The sequence below is a fragment of the Hydractinia symbiolongicarpus genome, chromosome 6 (assembly GCF_029227915.1).
Source record: "Hydractinia symbiolongicarpus strain clone_291-10 chromosome 6, HSymV2.1, whole genome shotgun sequence".
NCBI lineage: Eukaryota > Metazoa > Cnidaria > Hydrozoa > Anthoathecata > Hydractiniidae > Hydractinia > Hydractinia symbiolongicarpus.
The window spans coordinates 13,327,749-13,348,573 of NC_079880.1; the positions used below are offsets into that span (position 1 = coordinate 13,327,749).

Here is a 20,825-nt window from a genome sequence, read left to right on the forward strand (position 1 = left end):
TTGTTGTGTATATTTTATCAAAAAAGAGAGCCAAACGTAGGAAAAGAAAGCAAAGAAATGTATGGGTGAAGCCGTGGTTAAATGGGCGAAATGAACTTGGCATCTACAATACTCTCATGTATGAACTGCGTGTAGAGGAAATTGCAGAGTGTACGCGATTTTTAAGAATGCCGCCGAATATTTTTGATGAGCTCCTAAATCTCATAGAAGTTGACATTGAGAAAAAAACAACGCATTTGCGAGACCCAATTCCTGCTAAAGTCAAAGTAGCCGCAACTTTGAAGTTCTTAACATGTGGGATAAATTACAGTATTCATTTCGCGTTCACAAAAGTACTTTGTCACAGTTCATCCCTGAAGTTTGCGAAGCTATTTACATGCGATTAAAAGAAAAATACCTCAAGGTAAATATATATTTCGTTCAGTAATTTAACAAACGTACTAAACTAGCAGTCACACATTAATACCCTGCACTTTGTGAGCTCTCACTTTCTGGATTGAGATCTGACAAACTTTCTCGACTCTGATAAGTGTTTTGAAATATGTTAACTGGGTGTCGGTACATATTCTGTAAAACAGGCGATAACGGCGGAGACACAAAGGGTGGGTACCTCTGTGTGGCATGTGATGAAGAATTCCTTGGGATCGGAGATTGAACGGGCGGTGTTCTGAAAGAAGGTACGGCGAGTAATCCCATCTGAGCTTGAAAAAGGAGCTCCTGTATTTTCACTTTAAGGTATCCTTTTTGCATTCTGCCTGGAATGGCTTTTACACTCTCTCCAAGAGTGCGACCGTAGAGTTCTTCCGCACTCAGTGTTTTCCCGCGTTTTTCTTCCAGAACTGATATCGCGTGCTTCAACTTGTGATCTTCTGAAGATTTCGGGAAAACTTTTCGTTTTTTGGGGACAGGCTTCTCTTTTTAACTATGTTTACGCCTAAACTACATCGCGTGCAACAAACACGTGTGCGAAAACAATGGATTCGATTTAAACAATAGAAAAAAAATGTCATTGAAAAATTAAAAGTTGAACATGTTCAACTTTTAATTTTTAACGATCATTTGAAATGAGAGTGTAAAAAATGACATTTTTTTCTGTATACACTGTCATTTTTCGATGATAATTGGAAAATGATCATTGAAAAATGATAGTGTATTTCATCCTTTAAACATGTTCAACTTTTAATTTTTAAGGATCATTTGAAATGAGAGTGTAAAAAATGACATTTTTTTCTGTATACACTGTCATTTTTCGATGATAATTGGAAAATGATCATTGAAAAATGATAGTGTATTTCATCCTTTAAACATGTTCAACTTTTAATTTTTAAGGATCATTGGAAATGAGAGTGTAAAAAATGACATTTTTCCTGTATACACTGTCGTTTTTCAATGATAATTGGAAAATGATCATTGAAAAATGATAGTGTATTTCAGCCTTTAGTTAGTCAGTTATACCAATACTATCCTTCTTTCAGAGGAACGTGAAATCCCAGGGTCGATTTCTTCTCAAAAAATGCTCCGAAAGAAAAAACGACCGTTTTAAAGAATTTCCTACGCCTTCGGGCGCGGAAATTGGATAATATCAACAGAAAATAATTTTAATTTCCATTGACATAATATACCAGATTTAACATTAAATGTTTTGATTTGATTTGATTTAACAATGTTTCAAGCCGGTTGCCATATATGGGAATAAAAAAACACATTCTGTATGTTTGAATTTTAGTTCCATATATACGGGCAGCTGTAACATACACATGCTGATAAGGCGTGTGCTCTCGAATACTAAAATACCAAATGAGTGTAATTGAAGATAACAAAGAAGAGCAGTGGCGCTGTGATAAAAATATCATATATATTAGTTGACATTTTCCGTTAATCAAATCTTTCTAAAATATATTTCGTGCTTATTAAGTGTCCCGTTGAACTCGTCAAATCAAATAAATGCTAATGAATTCTGAATAAACGGGAACATAAAAAGTGACGAATACGGATTATTATAACAACTATAGTTTCCGAGAAAATTCTTAGTCTTAATAGAACGGAAAACGTGACCAAAATTAACCTTTGATTTTGAGTGGCGTACCAGCCTAACAACCAACCATCTAAGCCTGGTTTATCCATATAGAAACAAGTAAGCAACAGCCTGGAAAAAAGAGAAACGTAAACAACATGGCGTGTATGGTGGTAAAATCGTAACGGTGACAATTGGTTCTTCCGAAACATAGAAATTGGTGCAGAAATTTCCGTAAACATTATAAACTATTATTTTTTTTGAAGTTAAAACAATTTTATTTATCCTTTATATTCTTACACAAACGAATTAAATCGTCAACGTGCATTGTTAAGTAAGATACGATTGTCTCTCCAGCAACTCCGGTGCTTCCAATTAAAATACGAACCTCTTGTCAAGGACACTAGGTGATCAACTAATCTATTGTTTGGCAATCTACCATTCTATCGTAACTTCTATAAACTTGTTACGTTGTTAATGTTCCCACACATACAGGAATTTGTATTATGTTAGCTAGCTAGACTAGCAAGTAATTGTAAAGTTGACAAACGAACTGATTAAGCCACCTATATGATTTATCAGATTTTGCTCTACTCACTCAAAGATGTAAGAATTGTGAACTCTGTGATCAAGGTGATTGAAAAAGTGGTGTAGCTAGCTGCAGTTAAAGGTTTGTGCGTAAATGACGCACAGAAATTTTCAAGAGTTGTTTAGCACAAACAAGTTTAAAAGAGTTTTTTACCAAAGTTTTATTCCTCTGGTTCATGGAATATACCAATAAATGTTAATGTTTGGCGGTTGAGCTCATCGGCAAAAATCGAGCATTTCCTGAGAACATATTGTCGCAGATCATTTTCTAATGATTTGCAGGGACTTAATTCCGAGTTTCGACATTTTTGCCTATTTTTAGAAACTGACAAAATTAGCTCTAGGTAATTTTCGTGACAAACAGCCAGTTTATTGTTGAAAAATCTCCAAAAAAATGAATTCACAATGGGGATTTCTAGTCAGGCAAACAGCTTTATAGTTTCGCTTTTAGAGATTTGGACTATGGAAATTTTAAAGATATTTTCTTATATAAATTTCGTGGGCATACAATTATTCAAAAATTTTGCGAGGAAAATTAATTCCAGTGAAATAATCACGCATTAGTAATTGACTGAATTTTTGTCATGTCAGAGCCTGAGTTTTAATTTAGGTGTCTTTACACAGGACTTTTAAAGTAAGCACCCCAGCGCTTAATAAGCATTTAGGGAACTTATCATAGCCAAGTAGAAAGAACAAGTTTGTTATTTATGATATTATTATGTACTAGTAGGTAGTCACTAAAAACCATGAGAATTCGTCGTTGTACATTTTCCTTATCCTTATTTCGTATGTTCTTGCTTGCCGTTTTGAATTTGGCGTTGCCCAAAATGAAGCCACGGTACAGCCATTTTGTGCAGACACTTATTTACCCTGCGGTCTTTTTATCAGTGAACAACCTGCGAAGCGTGCCCTAGTGAGTTTAGAGTTTCCGCTAGAGCTAGAAAAGCCCTGCAAGATATAAATCTTATCATCACGCCAAACAATAATCAGAAAGTATGGATTCACACTTTTAAAGTTTCTGGCAAAATTTGACAGGTGCTTAAACCGACGACCTTCTTCGCATTCTACCACAACGTTACTAGTCTGACCAAAACAACATGAGAGAAATAACGGAGGAAAAGGAAAGAAGGAAGTTAAAATAAACTAGCATCAAAAAAAATATTTTTTAGCTTCTATTGACATAATGTACGAGATTTATTCGCGTGCTGGTAATTGACTGTTTTGTTGTCACACCTAGGAAGTGATTCAACAATGCAGTTGCTATGTTGTGGTGTGTTTCAACACCATTGCCTTATAGGGACATCAATAACATTCTGTACGTGTCATTTTAGTTGATTACAAACCCTTTGCTGTAACTTACGCATACTGATAAGTGGAAGATCAATTAAGATGAAGGCCAAATATGTGGAAGATCAAATGATCTTCTACTAATACAACAGAAATCGTGATTAAAGTAACGTTTCATTTTGAGTGGTGTACTAGCCTAACAACCAAGCATACTAGCCTGGTTTTTCCAGATAAATAGTCAGCAAGCAACAAGTAAGCAGCCTGTAAAAGAGATAAACGTAAGCAGCATGGCGTGTATATGGTAAATCGTAACGGTGCCTATTGGTTCTTCCAAAAGATAGGGATTGTTGACACTAATAATATCTTTAACAATTTTTTTGTACTTAAAAAACAATTTTTATTTTGTCTTTTCTAAAGTGTCACACAAACAAATTATATTTGTAACATTCCCTCTTAATTATTTTTATTATTAAAGGGGCACTCCAGTGAAAAAAAAAATATTTGAAAAAAAATGTTATTTTGATAAGACAATACATAAATATGTCAGAATAAAACTTTTACAATCGTTAAAAATCTTTATTTATACCTTAATCGGGTCTAGAAACATCTCCAATTTTAAATAAATTTGCAAGGTCGCGTAAAGTTGAGAGAACTAGGTTCAAATCAATAAGAATACGTCACATCGTGCAGAAAGTCCGTGAGCTCAGCAGCACACCTTCTAAAAGTTTGTTTACTCACTGTTGACTTTGTTCGTTGATAAGATGTCTTGTAATAATGACGAAGATTATTACTTAGAAAATATAGAATCGGATAATTTCATGAAAAAGACTTTACAAAGCTACAGCCACACGACTTCGAACCTCTTGTGTCTCACAAGGAAGAAATTAATAATGATTCAAGGTGACGAGGTGTCTTTTACTGACTCAAAGCAACGTTAAATATTTTCTTTTTTAAGAAATAAAAAATATATTTCATCGCCTTTTTTAACATTCTTTTCGTCAAAAAACTTTATCATTTGCTTCAGTAAAAAATTTTCTTACTTTACAAGCCAATTTGTTTTTATTTTGCAGTTCAACAACATTTTTCCTCCGCACGCGCTTTTTTGCGCACAAATGCCAACAAATTTTATGTAACGTTTAAATTTTTTCCGTGATGGAGGACCATTGAAATGCGTGATCGAAAGATCGAATAATGTTCGTGTCGTGATAAGTCGGTAAAACGGGGGTATTAATATTGTATAAATAAAAACCATTCTTATGATTATGTAGGTAGGTCATATTTAGGTAGGTCATAAATGCGTTGCAGAAGCTACTGATAAGTGGTTGTTTTGACAAAGCTGTTTTAGAAACTGCATTATCAGCATTACACCTTAAAAAGTTACATTTACCTCCTAATAATAATTGGCATGTCCTTCCATCAAAAAAACTTCTTTTTTGAAAAACAAAGAATAGAAACTTGAGCGCTACGAAAGATACATGTGTAACTAGAAAACATTTTTGTCGGTTTTTGTATTGGAAATTCGTATAATGTTCTTTTATTTAATATAAAATGTACAAAACGTTATTTGGTTGTGTTCTGTGGATATAAGTACAAATATTAAAATGAGAAGAAATGAAAAACTTGACTGCGTTCACTAGCTACAATATCTTTATATCAGCAAAGTACAACAACGTCAGCTTTCCGTTTACACGAGGAAATAGTAGAGAATTTTTAATCCAGTGAAATGAACAATAACAATAATTCAAATCCAGTGTGATGAAAATGTCCTGAACTTCGCCGCCGCGATGAAAAGGTAAACCAACATATCATTGAGCGCGGTCCAGAGTAAATAGTTCAAAAATTAAATACTTAAATTCTTCAATCAAAAACATGGAAGACGGAGAGACACAATTATGTGGAGGAAACTTAGGAATTCTCTTTGTAATGTTTTATTTAAATAATTTTTTGTAACTTGCTAAAAAACTTGCTAAAAAAACATATGCGTTTTTAATAACTTGTACAGAACAAAAGTGCTCTGCACCTTGAGTCACATATTGCCAAGAAAGAGGAGCCCTGGGACGAGGTTGCCTAGGGACTTTTAAATTGTTATAAAAATTTTATAGGGGACTTCTCCCTTTTTATGTTGATTTAGTCTGGGTATTGATAGCAAAAAGTATTAATTTCACCTGTTATAATTTCCAACATGGCTGATCAAACATGGAGAACATGCGTAGTTCGCTGCTGATCGTAGAAATTTAAATTGAGGTTTCTTATCTACAATTATCTATCCAATCGTACCAAGTCTTCTACTTTCTGAAAATTTATTTAACAATTTCTTTCATTAATTTACACTTCTACATCAACATTACATGATAAAAATGGTAGAAATAAATGTTACTCAAACGAAGATGTTCAAATAGCCTCACTATGCTTCAAATAAGTCGAAAATGCTTCCTACTGTCGTCATGATTGTCGGCAGAGTTTTCGAATGTCGTGATGTTTACGCTTTTAAAATCTCGAAATGATATTTAAGTATTTGGCAGTATTTAATTTAGCAAATTTTTTGAAAAAAATCGCGAAATTAAATACGTTTAAGGTATGGCAGCAAAAATTTGATTAAGTTCGCTTTAATAAAATGAAATATAAAACTACAAACCATTGACCTTTGTTATGCAGGCAAAAAACTCTCTCTCTCTCTCAAGCATAATTTAATTCGCGGCGTTCAGCATCAGTGTTGCTGATAAGGTCCCCTGTAAAAACAAAATAGTCACCTTACAAATATTACTGCGTAACATCGGCAAATGAGTTTATATTAAAAGAAAATACAAATTAATTGATTTTTTAAAAGCTGGCAGCTTAAAAATGCCTACATTAAATAATCTATTTATGAACATGAGAGTACGTTTTCTGTATACCTGCCTGGTGTTAACATCTTGTGTTTATTTTAACCGAAGTTGCACTGCAATTTTTTTTATAAGGGTATTATATTTTAAAAAAAGGGTTGTTTGTGACATATTTTATTCTTTAACAAGCTTTCGGCTGTATACTACAGCCATAATCACGTTTAACAATTATAAGTATGTTATCTCTTCATATATACAACTTCATGGATCATTAAGATTAAAAAAATTATATGGATGTACGGTATTATTTACCTGTATTGAGCGCTCACCCGGGATTAAAATTCATTTTTGAAGTTTTACCAGGAACATTTTGTAAAGAAATAAGAAACGTTTGCTGACTGTTTTCTATAACAAGAGCACAACATGTAAACTGTATTTTATTACAGACAAAGTTGCAGGAAAGTTATTTTTTAAAAAGTATATTCACCCGATACACCTTAATGTTGCTTATTCGATTTACGACATGCTGCATACCTGTAGTTAAACACTCCACCTTAATGTGTGGCACAGTTTACAGTTATTATTAATCGTTTCTCCAGGTTTTCAACGCCGCATAACACAGTTACTTAGTCGCTTAAACCAGTGTTTCTTAAAAACAGCTTATGAACTAGTCTATTTGTGCTGTAAATTACTAAGTGTTTATAATATTCACCTGTAAAGTTTTATATATATATTTAAGCCCTGGTTATAACACTCATGAAAATGAGAGATCCAGGCTTACATCCTGGACAGGGCTTGAAAAGCATAATTAACTTGCACCCACAAATATATATACCACAAAAATTCCATGTTATGAAAAGGCATTTATACTTGTTCGTCTTGCCATGTATTACAGCATCCTTTCAAAATAAGAGTCACAATAAATTTTCGCTTGCAAACACAGGGTCCGTGGGAAACCACGCTCCACAACCCTTTCTATATTGATTTCTCTGTTTCGGACATTAGACATTAGAATATGTATAATAAATTGTTTGACGAGATATTCGTCGTTTCAGAGCAGTAATTTTCAAACTAAATAAAAGGAGGACCAGAGGTCTGCGCTCCGACTGGGTAAGCAAGGCAAGGTTGGGAAACGCAGTATTAGATTGGCAGAGATTTCACAAAATAAAATCTTATTACAAGCTCGTGAGCTTGTATTAAAACGCAAATGTGTCCTACAAGAATGGAAATTTTTGCCTCTCTGAGCACCGAAACGGGAGTCGTCGTGTGTTCGAATCTCATCTTGGTAACTATTTTTACTTTTTTTTTCTTTTTTCTTTTTTAAAAAGATAAGACAAGTGTTCAAAACACTTGTTTAACTAACTAGTAAAGTAAAGGTGTTTCCACCAAACCTTTTAAAAGTGAATGTAGGCAGAATTAACTGAATTAATGAATTTCGCAAATTTTGGGGTTTGTGGTCTTTCTTCTTCCTGTCAGTCGGTTCACCCAAGACGGACCCATCGAAAATTAAAATTTCGGGGAATTTTCTGTTCAGGAAGATCTCACAAATCAATTTTGAAAAGTAACTGCGTAGTGTGTAACAAATATTATTGCGTATCTGAATAGTAAAATATGTCGTGTCTAACTTCGTAACAAAAATCCCAATTTGATGGACAGCTTTTTGTAAACTTTATTCGCGAGGTTGTTTGCGTATATCATACGTCTTGTTGGTACTGTGATAACGTTCCTATGACATCTAAATTTCTCTATAGAAATTCTTATGTAAAGAGGCTAAAAAAAAACCGACATAATTGGTACACATTTAAAAATATAACAACGCACTAATAACATCTGTTGCGTATACAAATTAATTAATGAATTAATTGCCAGGTATGAAGGCCTTACAAAGGTAGAATCTGAGTAATTATAGGTCTAAATGTAGCGTTAACATTCTTTCAAGTGCCCAAGGCTATTTTACTGACTTTTTTTCGTCTTAAAAAAACGTGAGATACAGGTTAGAAAAAAAACGTTATTATAAATTAATCTGCAAAATTGTCGCTCCTATTTTCTCCTTATTCGCCTCCGTCAAATTTTTAAACAAATCTTCTGTTTCTTGTGCATTTCGCGGCGTAGACAAATTAATATTAGACATTTTGTTGTAAAAGATTAAATCATGCAGTCGGAGAGGGTTTGCAAGTATCTGCATTTTGTATTTTGTAGGAGAAAAAAAATTGTAGATATTAGTACAATTCAAACAAATGAATGAAACAAAATTTTTGGGTTTTTAATTTTTTTGAGTTCTTTAGTATATATAATTAAAAATTGTTTACAAAGCTATCTAACTTGCTATGAACAGAACAAGAATCAGAACATTTTTAACAGTAAGACAAAAATTAGGACCAATTCACAAATTTCAAAATTATCACTGTACATAAGATTTAAATTTAAGAACACAGAGGCTGTTTTAATTTGCTTTCTTCACCTAAAAACTTTGAATAGTTTTTTGCGTATTGTTTACACTTTAGATTTGATGTTTAGATTTGAGCGTCGAATGTTATGGTTTGAGTCACTCACTTTGAATGACATGGAATTGCTTTTTCTTTTGTATATACGTAAAGTGCCGTCTACGTGGTGTAAAAATGTTAAAAACATTGCGTGTGTTTTGGTTTTGTTTGTCGTACTTTGTAGCATTTGATACTTCGAGTTTGTTATATAGAAGTTTTATTGGCTCAGGGGACGGAAAACTTGGTTCGCTAAATCGAGGGTTCGTTATATTGGTGGTTCGTTATAAGGAGAGATTTTAAAACAATTTCTGAAGGCAGAATCCAAAAGGAAGGAACTTTGGTTCGTTAAATCGAGGTATTCGTTATATCGAGAGTCTACTTTATTAAAAAGACGTCATCCACAAGTCTTTTCAAAACTCTGGGAGTGTGATCTGCAGTTGCTGAGGCTGAAGTCTCATGAGCTTTCATATATATTACAGCTATCACAAAGTAAGTTGGGCCACCAATACCCACACCGTCAGGTTGCGTAAGGAAGTTATCGTCAAATAAATGCCATGTTTTTGTAAGCAGACCAAGGACAGTTTGTCTACAGGCATACGTGTTTTGTTCTCATACTCATAATAATTTAGCAGTAATAATGTATAGTCATTTAGCAATGTCTGCAGCAAGCATTGGATTGTTAAAGAGGGCGTTATTTTATAAAGATTTTCTGAACTTTGCTATAAACACTAAGCGATACTATTTCATATTTAACTTTGTGAGCCATTTTATTTCTTCTTATTATTTAACACGTCGTTTTATAGGCTATTGGAAACTGAATGCATATAATTTAAGTGTAATTGAAAAAACGATTTACGCGTTAATAACAACAAAATTTGCATTGCTTGCAACACTCCTTCGCGTGTAGGGAGCTTTTGATTTTTTTAGGTTCCTAAATTATGTATAACACCGTCATGGTCAAAAAGGCACTACGTAGGAAAGTAATTATTAATTGAACAATGCAAATGCTAGTAAATCTAAATTATTATAAGGGAGGATTTCAATTAAAAGGAGTTTGCAGTTTGTTAAGAAACGAATTCAGAATGGAGCGTGTTGAAAGTTATAAAAACGAGGAGGCGCTTAAAGAAGTATGGTCCAGAGAATATCAGGATATAATTTTTGAAAGTCGACAACATGGAGAAGATGATATAGAGATGGAATTCGAAAAGCAACAGCAGTTGTATACAAAATATTCTAAAATTTACGATACCGTTTTACGTATTACTGAAGTGTATGCTCCATACAGGCTTGCTGAGAAGATCAACGACTTATATAAAGATAATAAAGACATAAAGATATTAGATTTTGGATGTGGGACAGGTCCAGTGGCAGATAATTTAAAAACATTCGGTTTCACGGATATTGATTGCAATCAGGATTTGTTGGACATGGCCCGTGAAAAAAACGTGATGAAGAAATTGTTCGTAGGTAGAGGTGTGGAGGGGCTTCTCGACATTCCATCGGATACCTATGATGTTGTTTGCACCACAGGCGTATTTTTCGGTGCTGTGTCATATCCTGGTACTGAGTGTTTCGAAGAGATTTCTCGAATTATCAAGAATAGTGGCCAATTAATTATTTTAGCAAAACACAGTTATTTAACTGAATCCTATATAGATTATGACAGGATTAAAAAGTTGGAGGAAAAGGGTGTAATGAAGTCACTTCCCTACGAGCTGGGTATAGAACACGTTACGAATGCGAATCGGATCCGAAAAGTCGGGCTGTTTTTATGAGATACGCAGTACTATGAACCAAGTTGTGCTAACCTGGTAAATCTTTAGTCTGCAACTAAAGTTATGATTTTCGGTAGCTTATTTAGAGTGACAAATTCCGTGTAACAATTTCTTTTAATTTGTTAAGTACATAAATGAATAAAAATAATTTGTGTAATGTTTAAAGGCGATGTCTGCGATATCTTATATTAGTATACTGATTTCAACAGCAATAACGGAAAGAGTCTTTCTTTCCTTTGTTCCGTCGTTGCGCCAGGAAAGCAGCCTCAAGGGGACCATATGTAATCAGTTTTTATAATAAGCCGTGATGAACATTTACTCGGCAACTTGAATATTAAATCTAGGTTAAGTGGTTGTTGATATGCAAGAAAAGAAAATTATTGGCTCTTTGGGAGAAGTTTTTTATGATGATAATTTAGTTATATTAAAAAAGTTTTCATGAGAATAAACAGTTTTCACCAAGATCTCAAATGTATACTTTGCAGATTCATTATAGGCAAAAACTTATTAAGCACAGAAGTCTCAACGATCATTAAAAATCCTGATTCAGCATAATTTTTATTTTCAAGCAACAGATTTCGTAACGCCACATCATTTACAACATTTGGATAGAAATTAAGTTGCTAGCTGATAACAATATTTTCGATACGAACAGCCTCTAAATGCGTTGGGACAAATGCAATCCAAATGCAGAATTGATAACGACCCACGCGCTTATACCATTATGCGATATAGTTTCGCGAGATTTTAATTTTGCCATTTCCTAATCTGAGTTTTTCTAATATTTTTTCAGATTTCGCAAATAAAAAGTTTCAATAAATTTTGCGAGTATATATTTTCGCGAATTGCTAATTTCTATTACATAACTTTCTTTATTCTATATCTTTTTAAAAAGAATATTGAACTCTATCTAGTGGGTTGATTTGATTTCTCTTTTGTTACAAACAATTTTTTTATAAAAACAAGCGCGCAGCAAGTTTACAACATTTCATCAAATAGTTGAAGTCATTTATCCCTCATTAACGTAAACGTGGACCCCTCAATCAGATTTATAAGAGAAATCATCGTGAATAATGTACAAGTACGATTAGTACAAGTAAAGTTTACAACGAGAACGTCGACGTGAGATCATTGCACAAAGACGATTACTTTTATTGTAATCGCCTTCTACTCTAGGATAAAAACCACCGTACTCTGTAATAGCCAAACTAGAGGTTCTTATGCTTTTATAAAAAAGAATGACATAGTGCTGGATTTTAATGTATACTATATACTAAAACCAGAAAGATTATGAAACTATAATTAAAACAATGAAAGATAAATTAAATTGAAATGTGGGTAATATCGATCACTGACAAACAGGGAGTATAATATTTGAAGTATCAAAGTGGTTACCGATAAATGTCATTCTACCTTAATAGTACACGCCCCGGTTGTATCAGCATCGATCTTGCCCGTCTTCACGTGCAGGTTGCCTAGACCGCTTCCGCCAGCGTAAACGCTCGCGGTCCCTGGACCTGGGCCCAGGGTTGCAAAAGAAATTTTCAATAATTGTGGAAAAACAATATTTTCTTGCTTAAAAGTATAAACAACTTGTACCTGTACTGCTTGAAATAACCGAGCTCTTATAATGCGACAAAGTTGGCCATGACAAAAGCAAGGTATATGTAAATTCATATCAACTTTAGGGTAGGTTAGTGTTATTCGGACAGGAGGACACTCGATATCAACACACAATCACCTCTGCGAATACCAGTCAGAATTTAACAATCGATGACATTTGTACGCAGATTGCAAACCATTAACCTTGTATCATTACAAAGACCTTATTCAAAGGAGAGATGTCTTAACAACGTTACAGCACATCTAACTTTGAAATTTAAATGATGTGCTAGCATATAAATTGGAGTTAAGGAATTAATAAATTCCATTGGTAAAAAATCAATTTCTTCCTGGTCATCTGAAACTGTAGAGTAGATATTGTAATATGCGGGCGCATCGCCACGAATCTTGTTGAGATTAATATGAGACAACGTGAAATTTGCGCCTCATTAAATTCACTAAAGATAGAAATAACAATTATTTTTATCACTTTGCAAAACGCATCCATGGCGAATTTCAATACAACCTGAAGAAAGGTTTAAAAGAAATTCAGCAAAGACTTCTCCAGCTCCTTCTCCAGCTCTTATGTGTGGGAGGAAAAATTCGAGTGAACGTCAAGATTTTTGAGCTTGTGGACAGTCTTACTATTTTGCAATAATGCAGCAGCAATACTTTTCCAGGCAGGAGCACACAGATTTTTGGCAATAACTTCCTTAATAATGTAACTATACGTAAAAGTGTTACCTGTGTCACCTTGCCCATTAAGGTAGAAAAAATTAACAGCATTATTATTTCATTATCAATGTTAATTCGCGATGTTAATTCGCGAAATAAAATCCTCGCGAAAGTTTAAAAAATATCTGATTCAAGAAATTAAATCTTCGCGAAGTACGATTTAGCAATAGTTTTTTTGAAAATATATCACGCATATACGAATGTGCCACATGGTTTACCTGTACTTAGCGCCCTATTTCTGCTTAAGTTGTGGGAACACTATAATGTTACATGCGCTTTACTCGATTTACGACATAATGCATACCTGTTCTAAAGAGTATACCTGGATGCGTTTACGGTTCTTTCTAAGCGTTTCTAAGCGTTAAACGTCGGGTCACGCAGTTACATGTGGCTTTAATAATAGCCGTATTTCGTCTGTCTGGTTATGCCAGATAAAAAAGACGTGTTGCGGAAACACGAAGATAGGGACTACTTTAATACTGTACGGAAGAGATTTTATTTTGTTTTGTTTGAATTCATGCAGCTGCGAATTTATCAATAAATCAACCAATCGTCAAGTCTTAAATTTTGTTGTTTGGGTTTTCTTATTGTTAAATTACTTATGCCCTCGTTTATTATCAGATCAGCACTTCAACTTTTTTACGCTCCAGAAAATGACGAAAAAAACAGTCTAAAAAGATGGAAGCAATCAAGTTGTGATCGCTGTCAGTGTTCGATTTAAGGAGTTTCTGTTTTTCTTTTTTTTTTCTTCCAAAAGCTTTTTACTTTTGTAATATTTGCTTTTGTATACGGATTTCATGTGAAGGTAAATATATTGTCACGTTTTCTAGTCATATATAAATCTTAAATAAACCAATTTTAAGATTGGTTACGAACGAAGACTTTGACGTAGCATCCTAAAGTCAGATATCTAGCTAGACTTATTTATTGCTGTTCCTATAAGGTTATTACTCAGTTTTATCATAGGAGACATTTATTATTTTTAGCTTATCTTTTCCAATCTGATTTCTACTCACATGGGGTTGTGGCTGCTGTTAGCCCCAGGACAAAAATGAAAGTAGCCAAGTACAGGGGCTGCAACAAAACTAACCTTTCGCATGCTGAATGCAGTGTTAAGTAGCAAATAACACCCTTTACTGTAATATCACACAGGCTTTCGAATGTGTTTTTATTTAAACTAACAATAAATATTGCAAACTGATTCTGCAAAATAAATTGCTGAGTGATTGTTTTAGGAAATTGCAATAAAGTTTCTTTTAAATACGGTATTACTACGCCTATATGCACAATAACACCGTTTACCTGTATTAAACGCTCAGTCTGGCCTTCAGTTAAACCGAAGTTGAACAAATATAAACAAAACATGCAAGTTATTCTAGGCTACGTCAATGACAGCAGTAGCTGTGGAAACGTAGCCTAGAATAACTTGGATAACGTAGGACATTTAACCTCATCGGGACACTAAGCTTATTTTGTAATACAGCTTTTATTGGTAAAATAGGATTATTATATAATAAGACATTTTGTTGTAAAATGAGTCAGCTTCTTTATTACAAAACGAGCCAATTCATTACAAAACGCGGCGCAACACGAGTTCAATTTTCCAAATACAATGATGCAAAACAATTTTTAGAAACATTATTTTCGTTTGCGTTGCAAACCTCCGACTTATAAGGTAGTTAAATAAATAAATAAAAAAGCTAAGCAACAAAATTTGTCTTTATTACTGCAATAATTGTATGGTTGATTGAAATGTTTCTTCTACTGAATATGGTAAAATATTTCTATCATTTTTTATTCTTTGTGAAACAGAGGCAAAGAAAGCAAAAGAAGAATGAAAGGCAGGTAAGTAGTTAACTTTGTTACTGGTTTACATGTTCTTTTAATTTTCAAAGCTCAAATTTCAGCTGATGCTGAATTTGCTTCTATTTTTTTACACTTTTCAAGCTTAAAATTTGTGTTCGTACGAAACTTTTACTTTTAGGACCGGAAAACATAGATCCATAAGTCATCTTTTTTCTTAAACGTTAAAATGACAAAATTAGCGAAAAACTTTTTTTAAAAAAATCGTTTCTTAGTAATTTTAGACGTAATTTTAGCATTGTTTTGTTCCTATAATGTATGAAGAAATTCAAACTTAGAACGTCCTAATATCTTCTTAATTTTTGGCGAAATTTTAGACTTCATGTTTTATAGATTCGTTCATAAAAAAAGTTCATTGGACACATTTTTAGGCATTTGTTTGCATAATGTTAACAATAAGATTTTTTTGTTGATGAACACGTTTTCTTTAATGAATCGTTTCTTTAATACCGCATTCATCTTTTAATTCAGGTTTTTGACCACCTTTTTAAAAAGGCAAATAAAAATCTGTTTCACAGTAGCACACCCTAGGTTAATAATTCATTATGCTCGTTTTCATCATTCTGTATATAACATTAAAGGCATGCCCGACTTTTCTCTTTCAAACCAATTAATTATAAATATTGTGCATAAGGTTTAAATGTTTAGAATTGTGCAATCAAACTATCAATGATTCAAGAGAGTGTATGTCAACTTGTAACTTGCGGAAAGCAACATTTAAAGAAAAAAACAACAGAAATTAGTCACTACTTGAATTATTTTTGAAAATAAAACATGGAACAATCACTTGTCAGTTGTCAGAAAATAATAATCGTATGAAATGCGTTCGTATGAAACCAACTTGTTTATTTGTAGAAAGTAAGCTTCGAATAAATCTACATCTGACGTTACAACATTGATTTTAGGTGGAAACTATACTCAATAATTAAATTGAGACTAGCCCAGGATATAAACTGGATTGTTTTCGTAAATATTTTTCCGCTGCAGATTGAAAACGAGTGAGGAGAAACATGCAGTGCAACTCAACAACACGCAGGTAGAATCTGCTTTTATTAAATTGAATTTAGGTTTTTCTCAAGGGTTATACGAAAGTCAAAGGTACATGTACGATGACGTAGATCTTTTTAAAAGATTGTATTTGGCTACTTCAACTTTCTCGGACGAGGTAGCGAACAACAAGATTGCCACAAGCCCCAGACGCAGTTGAGTAAAAATCAGATTGTTGAAAATAATACAAAAATTAAGAATGTCGGCTAGGATAAAAAGCTCATAAACTAAAATGAATTAAAGTCGTAAAAGAAGAGCAATGACATAAGGCTAGCTAGCTGGCTTTATATTTCTCTTTCAAATTCTACGCTCGTATCCAAAAAAAAAGATGTCTAGTTTTTCCAGCCTATTTATGGCGTATAGCAACTCATTAATTTGATCTTATAGATCGTATTGCATTTCAATTCTACTAGCATTCAATTGCTTGTCGGCGAGTGGAAAAATCTTGCGACTTCCCTGTTCATTCTATTCCGATCTTTCTTTGGTGTATAAAAATTCCCGACTATTGGTTGGAAAACTAGATACTTCAAATGTAAAAGATGACCTTGAATGTGTGGAGAAATGTATTCTGCATGATTCATGTCAATCCATAAATTACAACGACGTAACAAAAGATTGCGACTTTTTGGAAAGTACAATTGTTGATGGTGGCAACAATGCAACTAACGAAGTTGATTGGACACACTATGAAACTGATCCTGGTAATAAAGAGGTAAACAACGACTGTACCATGCACAATTCAATGTCTAGTCTAGTGCTAGCATTGTATTAAGTCATATTGTCGCTTCTTTAGGTTGGTAATGTTTGTTCCAGCTTATCACCTTGTAAAGGTCATTATTGCGAGGATATTTGTGAATCTCCAGGATTCAACTGCACATGTCTTGATGGATACTACGGAGAGAAATGTGAAAGAGGTGACATATACACTTGTCCAACTACGCTTGTCAGTATATTAATAACTAGTCTACTAATAAGGGCCCGTTGAAAAATTCACCTAGGCAGAAAAACATTGGAAAATACATCTTTATGTTTTAGTTGTTTTGCTGACGACAGCAGTGCGTATAAAAATATATATTTTGAATAAATTTTTCAATCTGTTTCCTGTGATGTGTACGGCTTAAAACACTGATGAAAAATATGTATATATAAGATCATGTACTTTTGATCAACAAAACTGACAACACCTACAGTAAGTTCTCCCCAACAAAAGTTTATAACACAAAATATGAAAGGACATCAGCTAACACAACAGCCTACAGTAAAGTCTATTATAATTTGTTCTTTCGGTATATTGCATGTGGTCTATATTACCAAAAAAATTCAAAAAACAGCACAATATAAATGGACAAACATACCATCCTCTCCTGGAATCCTGGAAATTTTTAACCAAAACTGTCATAAACCCACATAATTTTTCCTCCAAAATGTCAACAGTCGTTTTAAAAAGATAACCTTTGTAAATATATAAAAAAATTTAAAAAGCATGAACAAGATGAAAACGGCAGGTTTTAGGCTAATGCTACCATGCAAGCGTTTATATTTATGATTTATATTTATGATTTAAGGAAACGGTAACGTGTGATTTCAGGTTAATAAGGGTTGGAACACCTATCAAACCGTTTCCAGTAAATTCTTTAATGGATATATTTATGATTTAAGGAAACGATGACGTGTGATTTTAAGTTTAAGTGTGAGTTTAAGTTTATAACACCTATCAGACATGCGACACTATCTTTATTTGAAATTGAAACCTCCCCTTCAAAAACATTTTTCGAAGCTAAGTGTATGTCTTTGTGATTTAAAGCACAATAATTTAACATTTAAACAGCTTCTAAAATTTGTTACGTCCACGGTTTATTTGGGTGATTATGAGTTGTGAATTTTCTCATGAGGAGAGACATTTGCTAACTTAACAATTATCCGAATACAGTAATTTTTGATACGTTTAATAACCATCTGCTTTGAAATGTCTTTTAAGGTCAATCTGATCCTGTGGAATCGTGTAAATGGCTGAAGGAAAAATTTCCAAATGCAAAGAGTGGATTTTACCCCTTACAATACGACTATGGAAATATTTCTGTATACTGTGATATGGAAACTTACGGAGGTAAATAAGCTGTGTAATCTCATATAACTTTTGCTTGCGTTAAATTTTATGGACCTTCTTAACTTTTATTGAAGCTTATGATATCTTCTTTTTCAAATATCGAAGTTCGAAAACGTCTAAAATGTTGTTGGATGGCTTTGTATTAATTATTTTCTTGTGCATTGTTATATTTATTTGTTATTAAGTGCTGCTAAGAGAAATCATGGATAATAGGAACATAAAAATGTAGTAGCTTTTTTAAGGAAACCGATTAACAGAAATGATGTCATTTATGATTCCAATGATGTATTTCCTAAATATTTCGGGAGAAACATTATAATGCGATTTTATTTTAAAGATAAGGATCTGACTTTCCCCTATCGCAATATTTTATTAAAATTACATTTCTCTCGCTTGTATTATAAAAACACCTTACGAAGGTTTTCACGTATTGTTTATTAGGAGGTTGGACAAGAATTGGTAAAGCAGTACAAGACGGTTCATTACCTGACAAGTCTTTCATCGGAAGTGAAATATCTGGCGGTATCGCATCTCTTAGAAAAACAAATCAGTTTCTCTTAACTCCTTCTGGTTTTAAAGAACTCAGAGACATCATTAGTTTCACCCAACTCCGCGTGTATTGTCACAAACCTAGTCACGGCAGAACCATCCACATTGTAACAGTAAACAATTACAGGGGATACGACGTGCTGGATTACTTAAGTGGATTAACCGATACTCAACCGGCTTCATGTGGCTCTTACATCCGTGTTAATAACGACAACTCTATTCTTGCATCTACGTGTGGAAAGTGGGGAGAAACAGGTCTCTGGGGGAGTTTGGATTCAGATCAACTTATTCGATTGTATGATCATTTTTTCTATATTTCATATAGTGCTCACATAAATTTAAAAGGTGGTGGACGCCTTGAATGTGACGATTTTTATGGTTATCCAGGATTTTCCACAACTGGGGTGTGGCAGTTTTTTGTAAGATGACTCGATTATGGAGTTCTCTTTACCAAACAATTATATGAAGAATTACAAATTATTAAAGCACATATTTACGTTTAATCACCAGTTTAAATAGCTGTAATGTGCACTAAAAGAAAAACGGAACAATGTTGAATTTTCTGCTCTACAACAATAGTCGTTTTTTGTCTGTCAGTAAAAGCAGGTCGTGCTAACCGCCCACGAAATCTTAAAGCTGCGAAAGACAAATGAGAGATATTATTATCGAAATTGCTGCTTCAAGGATTTTCCACGAGTTAACAACTAGTCTTTATAATTATTGCTGTCGTTCCTCTATAACTCTAGCCGAATTTGTGCAAAGGAATGCAAGGAAAGGCGATGGCCGAAATTTGCATCGCATGAAAATTTAATTAAGGCGAGACATTCATTTTGAATTTTAAAAAATGTCAAGTAATTTTGGCAATAATAATTTTTTTTTTCTTTTTCCTTTTTAGTTTTTCAACACTTCTTTTTCTATAAACTTCCCTTTCATGACAAAGCTAACGATTTTCTATTAAACCATGCATACTAATGTTTTAGAGTGTTGAAGCAAAATCACTCTCCAAGGCGAGTATAGTGAAAGAAGTATAGTAACGCAAAATTTTCGCTTGGTCTTTAGTAACAACTTTGTTAACATAAAGGTATTATAAAAAAAGTGGAGAAATGACAGTAGCCTTAGCGAAACTTAATATTTGCCGTTCAATAAAAATAAAACAGTAGGGTTTGCACCAACATGTTCGACGGTAATGAAATGTAATATGAGGGATGAAAATAATCTAATGATATTGATTTAGAACTAGAATACAACGTGAAAAAGTCGTCGTGTATTCCGCGCCGTACGGCCACGTCGACATTTCGTGTATTTTTGGCATATTTATGCGTGCCATCTACTTTGTTTTGGTGTGCGAACAGACAAATTTCGGCTATATATGCAATGATATGTAAAGAAACATGGTTTATAAATGTTCTGTATTGTACAACTCATAAGATAAAACGCTTCTTCCACAAAGAGCTGTTGATTTCTATTTTAAGCGAGATTACGCAAATTATATAATTATAGATGAGTTGCAAACACTTACAAAGGTCCGTATTTGCTCACATCCTGACAGGCAAAAAAGGACAACATAAGGTAGATTGGCTATTAACCATACTTTTAAGGAATAAAATATCAAAAAAAGAAATAGATGTGCAGCATGTTTTATTTCAGCGTAAGCTGTTTTTTTTCACTTGATTATTTCGATCATATACACCGCACCTATGTATAGTTAATTTATTAGGTTGTTATTATTTATTCAGCTGTTTTTTTGTATATACATTAAATTTTAAAATACTGCATTTATATATGATACTTTCAATTAGGGAGAAAAGGAATTTGTAAAAATTAAGCCCAATAAACGTTTGAAAACTTGAAAATTTGATCGTTCATTCATTCTTAAAAAACAAAATGGTGGATGACAAAAGGTCTGTAGTGCTGGTTGTGTTACCGAAGGGGCTTCTTGATTCAGATGATGAA

At 33.3% G+C, this 20,825-nt stretch overlaps 2 protein-coding genes across 2 annotated transcripts; both read left to right on the plus strand.

Annotated features, from left to right (window-relative positions):
* The first annotated feature begins 10,276 nt into the window (after positions 1-10,276).
* LOC130648056 (uncharacterized) lies at positions 10,277-10,969 on the plus strand. Its single transcript, XM_057454075.1, has one exon. It carries the CDS (start codon positions 10,277-10,279, stop codon positions 10,967-10,969), a length of 693 nt encoding a protein of 230 aa, XP_057310058.1.
* Positions 10,970-15,847: 4,878 nt separating this feature from the next.
* Positions 15,848-20,321, plus strand: LOC130647204 (ficolin-1-A-like). Its single transcript, XM_057452977.1, has 5 exons — positions 15,848-16,205; positions 16,604-16,928; positions 17,010-17,130; positions 18,195-18,323; positions 18,765-20,321. The coding sequence occupies exons 1-5, from the start codon at positions 16,180-16,182 to the stop codon at positions 19,298-19,300; spliced, it is 1,137 nt and encodes a 378-aa protein (XP_057308960.1). The 5' UTR covers positions 15,848-16,179; the 3' UTR covers positions 19,301-20,321.
* The last annotated feature ends 504 nt before the right edge of the window (positions 20,322-20,825 follow it).